The 20,323-nt window shown below is 47.9% G+C and overlaps 1 protein-coding gene across 2 annotated transcripts in view; it reads right to left on the reverse strand.

The window, feature by feature from the left end:
- Window positions 1-20,323, reverse strand: part of LOC120990107 (histone PARylation factor 1) — a 47,994-nt gene that overhangs the window by 20,181 nt on the left and 7,490 nt on the right. For both annotated transcript variants that reach the window (XM_040418660.1, XM_040418661.1), the window contains exons 3-4: window positions 14,239-14,428; window positions 2,858-2,956 (exon numbers count right to left, since the gene is read on the reverse strand). In XM_040418660.1, coding sequence (XP_040274594.1) covers window positions 2,858-2,956; window positions 14,239-14,428 — 289 coding nt within the window. The remainder of the gene's footprint in view (window positions 1-2,857; window positions 2,957-14,238; window positions 14,429-20,323) is intronic.

The raw sequence follows: 20,323 nt of genomic DNA on the forward strand, positions 1-20,323 counted from the left end.
TTTGTTATTTACAACATTCCTCTGACAGGTTAGATCATGTGATATTTTTATAGACCAGGTTGTCACGGATGCGGCGATACCCAATATGTATACTTTTATTATTATGTAAGTTTTACACAATGATTTCATTTTTGAAGCAAAAAATAATAATAATCATGTTTTAGGGTTTCCATAGTCTGAGAGCTATAATTTTTTCAGTTTTTGGGCGATTACCTTGGGTAGGGTATGATTTTTGAGGGATGAGATGACGGTTTTATTACTATTTTGGGGTGCGTGACTTTTTGATCGCTTGCTATTACACTTTTTGTGATGTAAGGTGACAAAAAATTGTTTATTTAGCACAGTTTTTATTTTAAATTTTTACGGTGTTCATCTGAGGGGTTAGGTCATGTGATATTTTTATAGCGCCGATACGGACGCGGCGATACATAATGTGTATAATTTTTTTTTTTTTTTTATGTAAGTTTTACACAATAATATAATTTTTAAAACAAAAAAAAATCATGTTTTAGGGTCTCCATATTCTGAGCCATAGTTTTTTTTATTTTTTGGGCGATTGTCTCAGGTAGGGGCTCATTTTTTGCGGGATGAGGTGACGGTTAGATTGGTACTATTTTGGTGGGCAAACGCCTTCTTGATCGCTTGCTGTTGTACTTTTTGTGATGTAAGGTGACAAAAAATGGTGGAGGTTGGGTTGGAGGATGGCAATGGCATGGGGCTGATGGCAAAGTTTTCTTGAAAAGTTTTGTAATTTGTATACACAGAAGAAAATAATATATCGTGATATATATCATTATAGCACATAGTTCACATTTAGGCCATATCGCCCAGCCCTAAGTAGAACCCTCCATCTTCTATTATCAGTCATTTCCTGTATTTTCACTTTCTACATCCTGCCTTCCAAATGCCAAAACTTTATTTTTTTCAGTCACATAGCCACTTGAGGGCTTGTATTTTATGAGACAAGTTGTAGTTTCTAATGGCATCAATTAATATTTCATAAAATGTAAGCTGGATGCAGAAGCTGTAAAATTTCTAAATGGGGTGGAAGTGAAAAAAAAAGAAAAATGTACGGTAATCTGTCGTTTTATGGGTTCTTTTTTACAGTGTTTACTATGCGGTAAAAATTATTTTACCTTTATTTAGGTCAGTACGATTACAACGTTACCAAATTTACATAGTTCTTATGATTCTATACTTAAATTTTATTTTATTTTTTTCCATATTCTCAGGACCACTGCTGTTTTATATTTGTAACTACAAACCCCTGTCTTTTGTGGGGTGATCTGTAGTTTTATTTACGTTTTTTTTACCATTTGGGTTTTTTGAAGGCAAAATTTTTAAAAAATAAATAAATGTTGATTTGACCAGATTTTTTTCCTAAAACAAAATGTAAATATAGTTTTGCTTTTTCGGACACAGCGTTACCATTTGTTTTTAAAGACTCTGCCAGTGAGTGTCTGCTGTGTACAACCGCAGGCACCCATCAGCTATGGTGCCTGTCCAGCTCCGGAGACATACAGTACATGTACCGTGGATGTCGGCAAATGAGAACTGCTAGATTGGTGGGGATCTGACTGCTGGGACCCCCACCAACTGAAATTTACAAAAAATGGTGGACTACACTGGCAAATGCAATTGACAATATATGGCTAAACCTTCACACTGATATTAAAATGAGACTTTGCCAATAAATTCTTATATCAAGAACATACCTGAGCCCACGCACCCAGTCAAGGTATCTCAAAGTGGCATGGGACCCAACGCTAACCTACCTGTGCCGTATGGGCAATTACAGGGGCATAAGGTCCGACACACAGCGAACAACTTCCAGTTACCTCCAGCGTGAAATTATTTGCTCCCCCAGTTAGAAATGCACAACAGCATATGGGGTTTTGAGCATTTTCTGCCTTCTAAGACCACTTTATTCTGTTTGTACATGCACGGCCGCACAGGTTTGAATGTGCCTTGATTTTGATTAGTTACACCTGTGCGGCCTGCGTCACATGAGTCAGTGATAGGTAGGAAACAGAGCCTCCTCACTCCTCCCATTGTGTGTGTGATTTCACGCTGGAGGTAACTGGGGATTAGTTGGCTGTCGGACTCTATGCCCCTATAAATAGTTGGCCATATGGCATAGGTAGGTTAGCCTCAGGTCCCGTGCCACTTTGAGAGACCTTGATGGGGTGCGCGGGCTCCAGTATGTTCTTGATACAGGAATATATTGACAAAAGTCTCATTTTAAATATCAGTGTGAGGGTTTAGCCATACATTGTCAATTGCATTTACCAGTGCAGTGAACCATTTTTTGTAAATTTCTGTTTTATATCACATCCACACATTTGGCTATCCTGTGTAGGATGTCTTTGTGGTACACGTGGTCCGCTGCGGGCATCCTCCATTGTATGCATTTTTGCTGGGGATTGCTGTTAGCAACGGACCACATGTGCAGGATTTGATCCCCCAATTAGAAATGCGCAACAGCATATTGGGTTTTGAGCATTTTCTGCCTTTTAAGACCACTTTATTCTGTTATTCTGACCCCCAACTATCAGAATTGGGTTCCGAGGTACTCAAATCCATCAGCCACAAGATCACAGGTATGAGAACTTTGAATGGAGTGACTTTCCAATTCAAAGACTACTGCTTGGTTATATTCAGAGGGAACAGGGGGACACTCTTCACTGATCTAGCTGTAATAACCTATCCAGTGGATCGGTGATAAATGCTTTTGGCCGGAATACTCCTTTAACAGGAAATGTTTGCAATTATGACAAATACCTTAACCACCTACTAATACATACAGAAAAATTTTCCTTTACAGAAACTATGAATAATAAAGGTGCCAGACACTTACTTGACAGCAGAAAATACATTATCCCCAGCTGGAGTAATGAGATATCCTTTAACAGCATCATTCGAGCCCAGGAATACAGGCAATTCTTCTGGAGAGTCTCTGGAGTAATAGGGGACAGACATTAAAGGTACAGATCAGGGTCATTTCTCTGACAGTGGCATAATAATGCACATATAATGCACATTTTTGAGGTAATTGAATTTTGAGGTTTTTGAGGTAATTTAATTTTCCCTAGGGTAGCCGCCTCTTCCGGGACAGGAAAACGACGAAGATCAACGTATAAAACCCCCCCCCCCCCCCCCCTTTACCTTCACCAGTTAATGACCTAGAACTCCAAAGTAGATGCATCATTTAATAAGGTTAAGTAACATAACAATACAAATGAAAAAAGGGTCAACTGCCGACCAAATATCAAATCAAACAAAAAATGGGTGGGAATTCCCCGTGCCGTTGTGGAGGCTAAGGTAAAATCCAATTACCGGTAAGAGTAATTTTCATCTTTTCCCCACGCCTCCACAACAGCACTTCCTGGGGGAAAAACAAAGAAATCCACTCGGGGGGGACCACGGCAGATAAAACTTTCCTGCCAAAAGAAAGATCTCTAGCAAATCCAGTTTCTAATGTTTATAAAAAGTTAAAGGGTTTGACCAAGTCACTGCTCTGCAAATATCTTCAAGAGAGGCAGAGGGCCCCCTCTGCCCAAGAGGCAGCCATAGCTCGCGTAGAATGGGGTTTCAGTCCAGACGGGGGAAGTCACCTCTTTCTCATTGTAACATAGAAATGTACAGGACTTAATCCAACATGTTATAGAAGCCTTGCTAGTTGCTCTACCCCGGTTAGTGCCCAGGTACTGGACCAATAACTGATTTGTCCTTCTGAAGTCCTTTGTAATTTCCAGATACTGAAAAACGCATCTTCTCACGTCAAGGTTACTGAATCTCTTTTCCCCTTCAGAGGTAGCCTAAGGACAGAATAAAAAGGGAGAGAAATTTCTTGACGGCAATGAAATTTAGATACCACTTTAGGAAGAAATTCAGGAGAATATCTTAAAACAATCCTATCTTCCAGTATTGTAAGGTAGGGTGGCTGAATAGAGAAGGCTGAATCTCCCCAACCCTTCTAGCTATCGTAATTGCTAGTAGACTGTTTTAAGAGTCAAAAGCCTCATGGATAAATCTCCAATGGGTTCAAAGTGAGAATCCGAGAAGACGGAAAGACTAGATTTAAATCCCATGGAGGGACGGAGGATCTGAAATTTGTGTGTAATCTACTAGCGCCCTTAAAAAACCTTCTAACTAGGTCTGTTTCAGACAGTTTTTCTCCCATAAAAGCACTTAATGCTGACACCTGTACCTTTAAGGTGCTTATTCTAAGACCTCCGTCTAGTCCTGATTAGAGAAAATCTAGAACTAGTCCCAGGTCTGGGGGACTGAACGGGTCCCAGGAAGTCTTAGATAAGGCCAGGAAGGCTTTCCAGGACTTTAGATATATTTTTGAAGTAACTAGTTTTCTGCTGTGCATTAAAGTATCTATTACCTTTTTTAGAGAGAGTCCCTTCTCAAGATGTTACACTCAATCTCCAGGCTGTCAGATGGAGCTGAGGGATGCTGGGATAAGGAACCGAACCCGGGAGTAGAAGGTCCTGAAGAAGGGGAAGGATCCAATAATTCTCCCCTGCCAGAGACTTGAGTATCGGAAACCACGCTATTAGCATTATCTGTGACTTCTCTTTTATAGTTTTTTTTTTTTTTTCAGGTCTTTTGGAATAAGCGAGAAGGGTGGGAAGGCGTACATGAGACCCTTCGGCTAAAGCATCCACTTGCACAGGTTTGTCTTTGTAAGAGGGGGAATAAAACTTGCTGACTTTGTTTTTTCTTGAAGCAAACAAGTCAATTAACGGCATCCCCCATCTTGCCGAAATCTGGTAGAATACTGTCTGGTTCAAGCTCCATTCTCCCTGTCTCAGCTTTTCTCTGCTCAGGAAGTCTGCCAGATGATTTTCTTTTCCCTTTATATGGACCACAGTCAGATTTTAGGTTTGCTTCGGCCCAAACAAATATCTTTTCTGCCACCGCCGAGAGGAGACTACTTCTTGTCCCCTCCCTGTTTGTTCACGTAAGCAACCGTGGTCAAGTTGTATGAAATTATCTTTACATAACTCTGGACCAGGGATGGAGCGAAAAATTTTAGAGCTTGCCAGACTGCCTGAAACTCTCGCATGTTGGAAGATGGCCGGATAGGGCTTTTCTGCCATAGACCCTGACCTGTCCTGCCGTTCAGGTGAGCTCCCCAGCCTTGGCTGCTTGCATCCGTCGTGACCACTAGTAGCTCCGACAGCCGCCATTCCACACCTCTGGAAAGGTTCTCTTTTCTGAGCCACCAGGAGAAAACAAATGTCTTTTAAATAAGAAATTGGAAAGGAATCTCCTTAATCTCTGCCTTAAATGGAAAGGAATCTCCAATTTTATATTTAAAAGATATTTGTTTTCGGTCACAGGACCTTAACAGGAAGGACTGAAGCGTTCTTCAGAGAGCTTGGGCCCATTTCACTGATGATATTGTGGAAGTTATGATTCCCAGAATCATCATGATCTCTCTTATAGAGGTCTTGCGTAAACGTTGAAACCTTGCTATTCTTTGGATCAGGACTTCCTTTTTTCTTTCTGTAAGAAAAGAGGACATTAGATGAGAATCTAGAAGTACACCTAAGAATTTCTTCCGATATTCTGGAACCAGGTCTTTTTCATATTGATGATCCATGCTAAAATTTGACAATGTCTGGACTACAGTCTGTATGTGCGAGAGAAGAGATTCTGTCGTCGGGGCTGCAATCAACAAGTCGTTTTAGGTATGGAATCAAGACTCTCTGATAGATGGAAGAAGCTTGAAATTTCTGCCATAACTTTTGTAAATACCCTTGGGGCAGAGGATAGGCCAAAGGGAAGCACCTGGAATTGGAAATTATTGATCCTCCCCCGAATCCAGACTGCAATTCTTAAATATTTCTGGTAATGTTGATGGATTGTAACGTGGTAATAAGCATCGGAGAGATCTATTGTAGACATTACCCAGTCTTTGGATATTAGGTTGATTGTGGACCTGACTGTTTCCATCTTGAACTTTTTGTTTGTATCTTACGAATTTGTTTAAATTCTTCAAATGTCGGAATGACTCGTCTGGTTTCTTTACCAAAAAGACTGAAGAATAGAAGCCCCTTTTTTTCTTCCTCTGAAGGAACTTGGACTTAGGGTTGTTGCGGGTATCGAAATTTCGATACCCAATCGATACTTTTGTCCCGGTATCGATACGATACCGGGATTTCCGTTTTTTCGATACTGGGCTGCGCTTCTGCGCAGTCTAGTATCTCTGAACATGAGCGCGCTGCTATCGGCGCGCTCATGTTCTCTCTCAGCAGCACGGGGAGAAGGAAGCTGTCCTCCCTCCCCCTGTGCTGCTGCCGCTGCCACCAATGAGAAGAGAGGGGCGGAGGAGGGGCGGCAATGAGAAGAGAGGGGGTGGAGGAGGGGCGGCAATGAGAAGAGAGGGGCGGAGGAGGGGCGGGCGCACTGCGCCACCAATGATAGGATTACTATCGGAGCGATGGGAGGAGACATCAGCTTCACTAGTGGGCGTTCCTTTTCCCTGCGCTGCGATTGGACAGCGCTACAGCCAGGGAGAAGGAACGCCCACTAGTGAAGCTGATGTCTCCTCCCATCGCTCCGATAGTAATCAGCAGCATGTGGAGCAGGAGAGGAGACAGTAATGGGGCACTGCGGGCGAACGGAGCGGCGCCCAGGACTAATGGTGAGTGCTGAGACATCGCTGGGCGCCGCTCTGTGTGGCCTAATAGTGAAAGTCTGGACTCATATACAGTAGTCAGTCTTTAACACATACAGGAGGCGGGTGCCGGCAGCAGAATCGCATTGCCGGCACCCTGCCCCTGACAGGGAGCTGCGATCAGCGGCAGTTAACTGCCGCTGATCTGCTAGTACCCGCCTCCTGTATAAAGGGGTAAAATCATTGGTGGTGCAGTGTGCCCCCCCCCCTCAATCCCCCCATCCCATTAAAATCATTGGTGGCACAGTGCGCCGGCCCCTCTCAACCCTCCAGTATTAAAATCATTGGTGGCAGTGGCCACAGGGACCTCTCCCCTCCCCCTCATTGGTGGTGCAGTGGCAGCTTCTGATCGGAGCCCCAGCTGTGTAAGCCTGGGGCTCCGATCGGTTACCATGGCAGCCAGGACGCTACAGAAGACCTGGTTGCCATGGTAACATCCCTGATGCTGTGTGCACAAAGCACAGAGCAGCAGGGACAGTGTGGAGTCCTATTCACCCTGATAGAGATCTATCAGGGTGAATAGGAAAAGGGATGAAAGATCCCAGGTTCTAGCCCCTAAGGGGGGAAATAGTTATTAAATAAAAAGTGAAAAAAAAAAAAACACTAAAATATGAAGTATAAATCACCCCCCTTTTCCCAATTTCACATATAAAATATATAAATAAACATATTACATCGCCACGTCAGAAAAGTCCAAACTATTAAAATATAAAAAAAAAATCTAGGTGGTGAATGCCGGAACAGAAAAAATAAAATAAAAACTGCGCGATTCGCCATTTTTAAAAATGAGGAATGCACGTGGCTTTTTTTGTTTATTTTTTTCGCGTGGTATCGAATGGTATCGAGTATCGCAATACTTTTTCATGGTATCGAAACCGAATCAAAAATTTGGTATCGCAACAACTCTACTTGGACTATTGCCTCTTTCTGAAGTAGAAGTGCAATTTGCTTGTTTCTCCTTTTTTAACCTTGAATTTTCCAGGTACCTGTCAGGGGGAACATTTGATAGCTCCAGCCTGTCCCCTGATGTTATTTGTACCCAGGCCTGGTTGAATTTTTTAATCTTCCCTCGACTGGACTTCTGGCGTCATTGTGTAGTATTAGGACGGGAGGACTTATCAGAGAAGAGGAATCCCCTATTCTTGCTTTTCGACGATTGCCATGAGGATCCCCGATTCTTCTTTTTCTGATCAAATCCAGGACGTCTCTGGGAGCGAAAATTACATCTTTGATGGAAGAATCTCGATTCAGTAGGGAAGCCCTTTTTCTTATCGGAGACCTTCTCTAGGATATTATCCAGAGTCTTCCCAAATAAACTATCCCCTTCACAAGGGATGGCAAAGTCTATTTTTTGATGCCGCATCTCCATTCCATGATCTTAACCAAATTGCCCTACGAGAGGCATTTGATAAAGCTGCAGTCTTTGCAGATAATTTCACGACATCTGCTGAAGCATCTGCCAGGAATTTGGAAAATTCTTTCACAACCGGAACGGAGGCTAGAATGTCCTCTCTTAGAGTGTCCGACTAAACATGCTCTTCTAATTGCGTCAGCCATAATGACAGTTCTTGCTGTATAAGTAGCTGAGATGCCTGGACGTAACGTAGCCATAGAAGATTCCCAAAACTTCTTAAGCAGGGATTCGCACTTTTTATCCAAAGGATCCTTAAGGATTCCCAAGTCTTTAGAGGGTAATGCAGACTTTTTAGAAATTTTAGCAACTAGTGCATCTACTCTTGGGGCTTTATCCCAAGAGCTGGAATCCTCCTCAGCAAAGAGATACTTCCCTTTGAACATTCTAGATGCCGCCTGTCTCTTTTCTGGATCCTTTCATTCGTTCAAGATTAAATTTTTTATATTGGAGTGAACCAGGAAGACCCATTTCTTTTTTTTCCCCCCTAGTCCTAGGAACATCTGATCCTGGATGGTCAAAGGTTCTTTCGATTCTTCCAAATTTATTGTCGCCCTGATGTTCTTAAGTAAGGTTTCAGTCTCCTCAATGGAACACAAAGAGCCCTCAGATACACTAGAATCCATATCTGAAGAAACCTTTTGTAATTGTTCATCCAGATCGGATCCCTGTTCTTCAGTCACAGAAGGTGGATGGCTTAGGAGAGACTGCCGCTAGTCTCGTCTCGATAGCTGCCCCAATCTCTTCCTTATTTAAGGATCTCAGACTGTCCACAATTGACGGAGATTCCTCGGCTATCACTCTATTTATACATTTTGGGCAAAGAGATTTTTTTCGTGGCAAAGGATATTTTTTTTACATATTTGACATTTTCTCTTCTGTGACGGTTCTCCAGATGATCTTAGACTATCTCTCCCCTAAAAAAAAATGGAGGGTGGAGAATCAGAACTTTGGATATTCTCTCTGTTGGTGTCCCGCAAGGCTCTGTCCTAGGACCCCTGCTCTTCTCTATCTACACTTTTGGCCTGGGACAGCTCAGAGTCCCATGGCTTTCAGTATCACTCCTACGCTGACGACACACACAAATCTACCTCTGTGGTCCAGACATCACCACCTTACTATCAAGAATCCTTCTTCAAAAACATCTCCAGCATCCGTGCTTTCCTTAACTTGGAATCTGCGAAAATGCTTGTACATGTCCTCATCATCTCCCGCCTAGACTACTGCAACACTCTCCTCTGTGGCCTTCCATCTAGCACTCTCGCACCCCTCCAATCTATCCTCAACTCTGCTGCCCGACTAATCCACCTCTCGCCCTATAACTACTCTGCCTCTCCCCTCTGCCAATCCATTCACTGGCTCCCCATTGCCCAGCGAATTCACTTCAAAGTACTAACAAATACATACAAGGCCGTCCATAACCTGTCCCCTCCCTACATCTCTGAGCTACTTTCCCGATACACCCCCACACGCACTCTCCGATCCTCACAAAACCTCCTTCTCTCCTCTTCCCACAATCGACTCCAAGATTTCTCCCGTGCATCCCCTATACTCTGGAACTCGCTACCCCAACATATCAGACTCTCACCTACAGTGGAATCCTTCAAAAGAAACCTGAAAACCCACATCTTCAGACAAGCCTACAACCAGTGACCCTGCTGCCTCTATACCGCCATGACAAACTTCACCCGCACCTACTGTGTCCTTCTCCCATACCATGTAGAATGCAAGCCCTCACGGGCAGGGCCCTCTCTCCTTCTGTACCAGTTTGTAACTCGTCTTGTTTATGATTAGTGCAATTGTCTGTATTATTTATGTGCACTGCTTATCATATGTACAGCGCTATGGAATGAATGGTGCTTTAATAATAAATAATAATGGAATTTTTTATTTTTATAGGAGAGCAGTCACCCAGAAGATAAGACAAACACCCTGTGCACATATAGGGTGAATTTGGCAAAATTAATGTCCTCAGGGAGGAGGCTTACCAGGCTGGAGGGCCTCAGTGGTCTTTTTTGCAGACTCAGTTTCTCCAGGGGCAGATGTTGTGGTGTTGTTTCTTCCTTCTTAGCATGCTGCTGTCTGATAGGACGCAGATATTCACTTTAAATATGCCGTCGGAAGACTTCCGGGTAGGCATGATGACGTCACTCCAGCGCTGCGTTCCAGCGGTGGAACGCAGCATGCCGCAGCTAGAAGTAGGATCGGAGCGCTCCCTGCCTGGGAACGCCCCCCAGCCACCGAATACCCAACACATGGCCCTCTTCTATAGCGGGGAGCCCAGGGCAGCCAGCACACGCCGGACTAACGCCATAGGGGAAGGAGGAGCAGTATCGAAATGCTCCGGGATCCTTTCCCCTGCAGGATCCCTCTGGAAAAACCGGGACAACTTACCAAAGGCCCTGCGCACCATCGATCTCCACCTGCCTTTTGAGGGATAGGAAAACAACTAGTGAAGGTTAAAGGGAGGGGGCTTTTTATACGTTGATCTTCGTTGTTTTCATGTCCCGGAAGAGGCGGGTACCCTCCAGAAGTGCCGTTGTGGAGGCGTGTGGTAAAAAAGGGTATACTGACAGATATTAGCTCGAGAAGAAAGAAAAGAACACACTTGTTTGGTCACAAATTCAATGGAGGGGGGGGGGGGGTCAATGTATATATGTTGGGTGCTTTCCCAGTACATGAACCCAATATATACTGTAAATGCAGTGTGAATTCTCCCTAAAGTTTTGAATGAATTGCTGGCAGTCTGCAGTAAGGGTACAGAGGGGAGGTAACCAGTTGGGCGGGGGGTGTACCTGCACAGACTCACTCTATCCAATCAGTGCTGTTGTTTTCAGATTGTGCAGGTACACACCCCCAACTGGTTACCTCCCCTCTGTACCCTTACTGAAGGCTAATAGCAATTCATTCAAAACTTCTAGTGCAAATAATAAAGTAATGGCACAACATACAGTACAGAGATCTCTCCCATCATCTATTTATCCCCTGTGACGAGGGGACATCCTCTGCGTCTGGAGGAAAGAAGGTTTGTACACAAACATAGAAGAGGATTCTTTACGGTAAGAGCAGTGAGACTATGGAACTCTCTGCCATAGGAGGTGGTGATGGTGAGTACAATAAAGGAATTCAAGAGGGGCCTGGATGTATTTCTGGAGTGTAATAACATTACAGGCTATAGCTACTAGAGAGGTCGTTGATCCAGGGAGTTATTTTGATTGCCTGAGTCGGGAAGGAATTTTGTGAAGTGGGGAAAATTGGCTTGTACCTCACAGTTTTTTTTTTTTTGCCTTCCTCTGGATCAACTTGCAGGATAACAGCAGGGGTGTGGAATTCCTATCGCCCGACGCCCGGGACATGCAGTTCCGGGCGCCGGGCAAGTAGTTTGAACAGTTGTTTAGCCCTGTGCGGGCAAGTAGCAGAGACATGTCGGTTGGGCAGTAATAGGAGCGGTCATATGCTAGCCGCGAGCTGACCGCTCCTACATCTATGTCAGCCTGCCCCTGCATATGAGTACCGTACATATCACTTCCTGCAGGCGGTCCCCGCTCCTCCCGGCTCCTGTATCGAAGTCTCCGCCCACCTGCCAGCACAGGAGCGCACAGTAAGTCAGCACACCGTCTCCAGAGATTGAGTAATTGCAGGCCAAGATGGGAGAAGAGGAGTGAGAGACCCCACGGCCCCCTGCAGATGAGCGTTCCTCCCGGAGCCTGTCCACATCGCAGCTCCCGGCCTGACCTGCAAGCGCTGACTGGGGTCACATAGCATCATACTGATTTATGATGCTATGTAAATGTAACCCTTAGGCCTATTGCACACGGACGTTTTTTTTTCCCCGTTTACTGGCCGTTTTTTGCGTTCCGTATACGGTCCGTATACGGAACCATTCATTTCAATGGTTCCGCAAAAAAAACGGAATGTACTCCGTATGCATTCCGTTTCCGTATTTCCGTTTTTCCGTTCCGTTTTAACATAGAACATGTCCTATTATTGCCCGCAAATCACAGTCCGTGGCTCCATTCAAGTCAATGGGTCCGCAAAAAAACGGAACACATACGGAAATGCATCCGTATGTCTTCCGTTTCCGTTCCGTTTTTTGCTGAACCATCTATTAAAAATGTTATGCCCAGCCCAATTTTATCTATGTAATTACTGTATACTGTATATGCCATACGGAAAAACGGAACGGAAAAACGGAACAGAAACGGAAACACAACGGAAACAAAAAACGGAACAACGGATCCGTGAAAAACGGATCGCAAAACACTGAAAAAGCCATACGGTCGTGTGCAATAGGCCTTACAGTTCTGGAATGTGTTGGATAACACTGACAGCATTATGTCAGTGTTATCCAATACATTCCAGAACTGTAAGGGTTACATAGCATCATAAATCAGTATAATGCTATGTGACCCCAGTCAGCGCTTGCAGGTCAGGCCGGGAGCTGCGATGTGGACAGGCTCCGGGAGGAACACTCATCTGCAGGGGTGTCAGAAATAAAGGTTGTGCTGTCTGTCTTCTGAGGCTCTGGCCCTGCCTGCAATCTGCACTGCACGTGGCACTTGATAAACTATAACGTCTCCCTGTTGCCCCCATACAGTATATCACCACCTTGGGGCTGCCCACATACAGTATAACGTCTCCTTGTGCCCCATACAGCATAACGTCACCAAGGGGCCGCCCTAGTGCCCCCATACAGCATAACGTCACCAAGGGGCCGCCCTAGTGCCCCCATACAGCATAACGTCACCAAGGGGCCGCCCTAGTGCCCCCATACAGCATAACGTCACCAAGGGGCCGCCCTAGTGCCCCCATACAGCATAACGTCACCAAGGGGCCGCCCTAGTGCCCCCATACAGCATAACGTCACCCTGTGGCCCCCGCCCCCATACAGCATAACGTCACCCTGTGGCCCCCGCCCCCATACAGCATAACGTCACCCTGTGGCCCCCGCCCCCATACAGCATAACGTCACCCTGTGGCCCCCGCCCCCATACAGCATAACGTCACCCTGTGGCCCCCGCCCCCATACAGCATAACGTCACCCTGTGGCCCCCGCCCCCATACAGCATAACGTCACCCTGTGGCCCCCGCCCCCATACAGCATAACGTCACCCTGTGGCCCCCGCCCCCATACAGCATAACGTCACCCTGTGGCCCCCGCCCCCATACAGCATAACGTCACCCTGTGGCCCCCGCCCCCATACAGCATAACGTCACCCTGTGGCCCCCGCCCCCATACAGCATAACGTCACCCTGTGGCCCCCGCCCCCATACAGCATAACGTCACCCTGTGGCCCCCGCCCCCATACAGCATAACGTCACCCTGTGGCCCCCGCCCCCATACAGCATAACGTCACCCTGTGGCCCCCGCCCCCATACAGCATAACGTCACCCTGTGGCCCCCGCCCCCATACAGCATAACGTCACCCTGTGGCCCCCGCCCCCATACAGCATAACGTCACCCTGTGGCCCCCGCCCCCATACAGCATAACATCTCCTTGTGGCCCCCGCCCCATACAGCATAACATCTCCTTGTGGCCCCCGCCCCATACAGCATAACATCTCCTTGTGGCCCCCGCCCCCATACAGTATAACGTTAGTATAAGTTCAGGACAAGTAGATGGTCATGAGGGACAAGTAGATTGAGCCCCCACTTTAGTCCTTCGACAAGTAGTTTTTTTTTTTTATTTCCACACCCCTGAACAGGCTGAACTAGATGGACAGATGTATTTTTTTTTGGCCTTATAAACTATGTTACCAACTATGTTACAACATAGAGCCATAAGAATAGATGCTTCAGAATTGTTAGTACGTGGGGAATGCACGTCAGGAGTGGTGAAAGGTCCTCTTTAAAGCAACCATCCAGTGGTAGGTGCCCTGGAGCTCAGTAGCTGAATTCAGCCTGGACATATAGTCATGGTGACAAAGATTGCCATATGTCAAGACTCCTGCTTCTCCCCATGAGGTTTAAGGGGGATCGGCTATAAGAAACTGCTACCACAGAAGCAGCACAGTCTCCTCTACCATGCGGGCAGAGGGTGGCAATACCAACAACCATTTGCTGGAATGATTAAACCATTAACCAGAATACATACTGGGTACAGGGCAACTTCAGTTTAATGCTACAGCTCACCTGTAGTAGCCAATGTGATATTGTGTCTTGCTGTCCCCCACAATGATGGTCTGGAATTCAGGGGGGTCATAGAAGAACCTCCAGTGCAGATTGTAATTAATATCTGATGATTTCTTGGTCACTTTGTGTTTGCCAGAAATAATATCATATGGGCCAACAAGCTGGAGGCCAAGGCTGGATTTCAGGGCATCTTAGAGAACAAAGAAATGCACAGAATTATTTTCTATAATGCTGTTCAAGGTGTAAAATACAGAATAATATTTCATAGAGACAAACCCAAATAATATAACCAATCGTATCCCTAACCCTTAGGTTTTTTCGTTTTGGCTTATTTTTTTGCGGGACAAGTTGTACTTTCTAATACCACCGTTAATTATGGCATACAATGTAGTGGGAAGCGGAAAAAAATCCAAATGGGGTGGAATTGGAAAAAAACTCAATTCCTCCACAGTTTTACAGATTTTGTTGCTATGGTGTTCCCTTTGAGGCAAACCTGACCTGTGTCCTTCATTATCTGGGTCAGTACGATTACAACGATACTACATATGTATAGTTTTTTTTTTATGTCTAAATAGTGTAAAAATAAATTACGGTAAAACTTTGAGAACAAATTTTTTTTTTTTTCATCGCCATAATCTGACCCCCCATAACTTTTTTTTATAGTTCTATCTACTGAGCTGTGTGGAGGCTTTTTTGGTGGTACGATCTGTGGTTTGCATTGATACCATTTTGAACCGTGTTAGACTTTTTGATCATATTTTATTACATTTTTTGGGGTAAGAAGCTATGAAAAAAAATGCCGTATCGGCCATTTTGACCCGTTTTTCCATTACACTATTCGCCGTATTGGAAAAACGAGATTTTTGTATAACTTACCAGTAAAATCTCTTTCTCGCTCTTTCCTTGGGGGACACAGAAGACCTTGGGTATAGCTCATCTCCCTAGGAGGCGTGACACTAAGTGAAGACTGTTAAGCCCCTCCTCCACAGCTATACCCTCAGCCTGGAGAGAGAGACTGCCAGTTGCGTGTCCAAGTAGTGAGAAAAGGCAAAGTCCAAAAATTGGAACCAACAAGCCAACTACCCAAAGGGTAAACAAACTCGGAAACAGTCAGAGAAGAACAAAGAATGGGTGGGTGCTGTGTCCCCCAAGGAAAGAGCGAGAAAGAGATTTTACTGGTAAGTTATACAAAAATCTCGTTTTCTCGCCCAGTTTCCTTGGGGGACACAGAAGACCTTGGGACGTTCAAAAGCAGTCCAAAGGGGGAGGGACCACAGCACCAAGGCGAAGCACCCGAAGGCATCAAAAAACCCGCCGCCTGCAGACCAGGCGGCCCGAAACAGCATACGCCGAAGCCCGAGTATGCACCCTGTAGAACTCGGTAAGGTGTGCAAGGAAGACCAGTGACCGCCTTGCACAAATGCATGGCCGAAGCCTAATGCCTCCGGCCCAGGAAAAAACCGACAACTCTGGCCAAATGAATGGTGACACCAAAAGCAGAACCCTGCCCTTGGTGCGGCAACCACAACAAGAGCCACTCTGAGAAAGCGGAGGAAAGCCACCCTGGAGGCCGTCAACCCTTTGCACGGACCTCCTGGAAACACAAGAGACCGAATGTCGACAAGAGTCGGAGATCTCCAACGTTCCCTGGGGTGGGAAGGGGAGGACGACTGCCTCAATGAAATGAAAGACAAACACCATCTTCAGAAGGAAGGAAGAGACGGAATGGAGAACAGCCCTGTCCTGGGGGAAGACAGAAGGCTCGGAACAAGAAGGGCCGCCACTCAGGCACCCAACAGAGACACGATGGCTACAGAAACCCAACTGTTAGTAGAGGGAACTTCTGTAACGGCTCCAAGGAAAAATTGGAGCGCCAAGAGCCTAGTATGTAGTTCCCAGGACGGTACCGGAGGACAGTACAAAGGAACCCAAGAGCCGCTCCATGGAAGAAGTTCCTGACAGGCCCAGAGGGCCTGGGAACGCTGAAAGAGGAAGGACAGGAATGACACTTGATACTTCAAGCAACAGAGTCCCAGCCCCAGGTCCAGGCCGGACTGGAGAAAGACAGAACCATGGAGAAAAGGCAGAGTGGGGGAACGCCCAGCTTCCCACAGAACCCCAGGTAAAACCCTAAGTCCTACCACAGATCCTGGACGAAAAACTCGGCTAGAAGCGAACACTAGCGAGCCCACTAGAGTTGCCTGGGCAAGCGGGTGAAAACCCAATGATCAGGCGCAGACCCGTAACACGGGTAGAACAGTCGGTAGAACTGGTCCCGTCGGCCCCCGAGCAAGGTTGTCCCGTATCCCCCCAGAGTGGGGAAGCAGAAGGACAAACGGACAGGAACCGAAGGGTCCGCCCAGCAACCGCCAGGACAAGACAGGCTAAAGCCGAAGCCAATGTAGCCACCACAGGAAGACGGACTACAGTTCCGGTGTGGGAGATTTAAAAGACAATCCTGACCAAATGGTAGTCCTCCCAAGTTACCGAGAAGGTGAATCCAAAGCAGAAACATTGCCTAAAATGGAAAAAACGCCATCTGCACCCAGCGGGAGGACAGAAAACGGTAGACCCGGTAACTAGGCACACAGCTAGTACAGCCAGTGTGGACAAGGGAGACTCAAAAGGAACACCAGAACCATCCACATGAACAACCATGCTTTCCCCAGAGGGAAGGGCAGTGAAGGAACAGCCTCTGAAGCGTGGCCGGAACAGACGCCACATCGGAATGATCTGTACCGAGTGGGAGCCAAACAGAGCCGGCGAGAAAAGGCAGGCGAGACAGAGGCCGGTATAACACCCTCCAACCGAAAGGGGGAGTGGGCAACAGAGAGGCCATAGGACAGCTCAAAAGCAGAACACCGCTACACAGAGACGCCCGGTTCACCGCCTCGCAGAAGGCGAATACCCTGAAGAACCCAAGGTGGAGGTCCCCCAGACCTGTATAAGCGAGCACCCAAGAGAAGTTGGGTGACCTTCCCAAGAATAGCGGCCCGAACCTGGTAGCAGATCAGACTGAAGCACCGAGGGCGCCAATCCGGAAAGAATCATACCACACTGCACCCGAAGAGGAGGAAATGGTATTAGGCGAGGGGACCGTAGTCCCGCCAGAGCCAACATAAAATGCGAAGGGCGCTGCAGACAGCGCTCTCGACCATGCGACCACTAGCACAGGGAAACAATGCCGCGGAAGGACAAATGGGCCAACGAAATGAATGAGTACCACCCAGCTCTGTGCAGTAGCGAACAGTAGAGCCCGTCTACTTAAATATAAGGTATTCATTTGTTGTTTATTGGACAACACCTTAGGCTTACACAGATGGACAGAATGATCTCCTTAGAGAATAGTGCAAGGCTTGCGGCAATCATCGTATCCCAAGAGAAAAAGTATGTCGCAGGAGGAAAGGAGGCATACGTACGAGTAGCCCCGTAAGCAGTGAGAAGGCCAACCCACCTACGGGACGAGAAGGAAACAACGCACAAGAACGTCCGCTCACTGCAAAAATATATCACTCAGCGAAGAGGGCCAGCCACAGAGTGCCACAGTATCTACGGGAGTGCAAACTGAAAGGAGTTATGCACAAGACTAGTATGGTATGCGATGGAACGCAAACTGACCGCCCCGAAAAAGGGGGGAAATGTACCTGGCAAACTGCAGTGGGCAAGAATGCAAAGGCCTGCCCCAAAAAGGGGGTGATGCCCAAGGCCGTACCTACGTCAGAGAAGTAGGGCATACCATACTTCGCCCAGAAAGGCGCCATGCACATGGCCACACAGTATCCAGCAGGAACGCAGGAGGTCCACCTAGTGAAAAAGGGGGGCATGCACAGGGCTATCTTAGCATTAAGTGAGTGTGCAACAATTCACCCAACCCGAAATTTCGTGAGAGTGTAACTACTCCGCCAATGAAGGGGAACATGTGCAAGTCCAGTACAGCACATACAAGGACAGCCTTGAATCTTGTGAGCGTGCAAAATTCCACCCATGGAATGAGGGGTGGTCACGCACAAGGCCAGCACCGTATCCAATGGAAGCGCAAGCGTTCCACCCATGTTAGAGGCCATGCTCAAGGCCAGCAACGTATCTGGTGAGAGTGTAGTATGCCGCCCAGAAAAGGAAGGGGGGGGGGGGGGGGTCATGCACATGTCCAGCATCGCATCCAGGGAGAATGCGAGCAGTCGGTGAGAAAGTGTGTATGCCACCGAAGGAGGCATGCCCATGGCCGGCAGCGAATCCAGTGAGAGTGCGTACACCGCCCACAGAAGAGGGGTCATGCATATGGCCGGCCGCGGATCCAGAGAGAGTGCAAGCACCCCGCTATGTATAGGGGTCATGCACATGGCCGACAATGTACCGGCGAGAGAACAACCACCGACCGAGGGAGTGTATGTATGCCGCCACCCGGGAAGGAGGCATACCCAAGGCCGGCAGTGAATCCAATGAGAGTACATCATACCGCCTATGTAAGGTGGTCATGCACATGGCTGACAGTGAATCCAGTGAGAGTGCCGAATGCCGTCCACAGAAGGGAGTCATGCCTATGGCAGGCAGCGAATCCAGTGAGAGTGCCGTGTTCCACCTATGGAAGGGGGGCACGCACATGGCCAGCAGCGAACCCAGTGAGAGTGCCGTGTTCCACCTATGGAAGGGGGTCGTGCACATGGCCAGCATTGTATCCGGAGAAACTGCAGTAGGCCGCCAATGAAAGGGGGATCATGCACAAGGCCAACCCGCAGTTAGGGAGAGTGCAGTATCCCGCCCAGGAGGGGGGTCCTGCACATGGCAGGCACCATAACTGGAGAGGGTGACGAATGTTGCCTACAGAAAAGGCATGCACTTGACCAGCGCCGTAGCGCGGAAAGGGCAAGAAAACCACCTAGAAGGGGAAAAAAGACCCTGGCAGCGCCGCAGCCGGGGAGCGCGACACCATGCCGCCTATGGAAGGGGGGCATGTATACAGGCAGCACTCTGAGATGAGGCTGCAGCGTCCTGCGCAGCCCACAAGTCATATATATAATAAAAACTTTCTTTTTTTTTTTTTTTTTTTAACACACAGCCTCACTGAGGCAGAAAAAAAATAAAATAAAAGGGGGGGCCACCTACAGGGCACAGATCCACCCATACAGGCCCATCGGAAGCCGGCCTGTACCCAAAGGGTTAACAGGGATCCGGCCTGGGGGGCGGCACTGCGATCCTCTGGGGGCGGGGGAACCTCCAGGCGGGAAGAATTCGCGCCTGGAGAAGTTCCAGCCCCCTCCAACAGAGGCCTGAATTTGCGGCCTAGTAGCGTGAAGCTGGGGCCTAAATTTTTAGCGGCGCCCGGCTGACCGGGGCCGCACAGTATTTAAAGTACCGGCCGGCCTACGGAGCGGCACATACCGGCCGCGGGTGCCCACCCCGCGGGCCGTAAGAGCCGGGGCCTAAATTTTTAGCGGCGCCCGGATGACCAGGGCCGCACAGTACTTAAAGTACCAGCCGGGCCTACGGAGCGGCACATACCGGCCGCGGGTGCCCACCCCGCGAGCCGGGGACCCGGATAGAGCGGGATCGCGGCCTTGAAGTGGAACACAAGTTTTGTTCCGACGGTCGGCCGGGGCTGTTGAAGCGCTCATTTTGCAGGCCGCGGTGCCCACCCAGCTGTCCGGAAGTGAGGACCCTGCACCCGGCAGCCATTTCACCCCTGGAGCGGGCACCTGCCTAGAACAGCGCTCCATATGGCCGGCAGCTACAACCTCCTTTCCCCTGGAACGGTGTCCGTGAGAGTAGGGAGGGTCAGTGGCAGCAAGGCGCGGGCCCTCTGGCCCTGAAGTAGTGGCCGGTAAGAGGGAGGGGGACCCTGAGACCGGGTCTGTGAGGGTGGACGCCTGCATAACCCCTCCATCAGGGGCAGCTAGTTGCGGACTTCCGCAGCTCCCTAGGCATTCTTCTTGTAGGGAGAAGGGTGCCAATGTCCTGGAGGCCAGGAGAGAGGGAGCAGAATGTCGCCCTGCGACAGCCCAGGAGCCAGCCTAGGTCTAGCATGGGCAGAAGGGTCCATAGGCCCAGTATAGGGTCAGGCACGCAGGAGACCGGGGGGGGACGGGGG

Source organism: Bufo bufo, chromosome 2, assembly GCF_905171765.1.
Source record: "Bufo bufo chromosome 2, aBufBuf1.1, whole genome shotgun sequence".
NCBI lineage: Eukaryota > Metazoa > Chordata > Amphibia > Anura > Bufonidae > Bufo > Bufo bufo.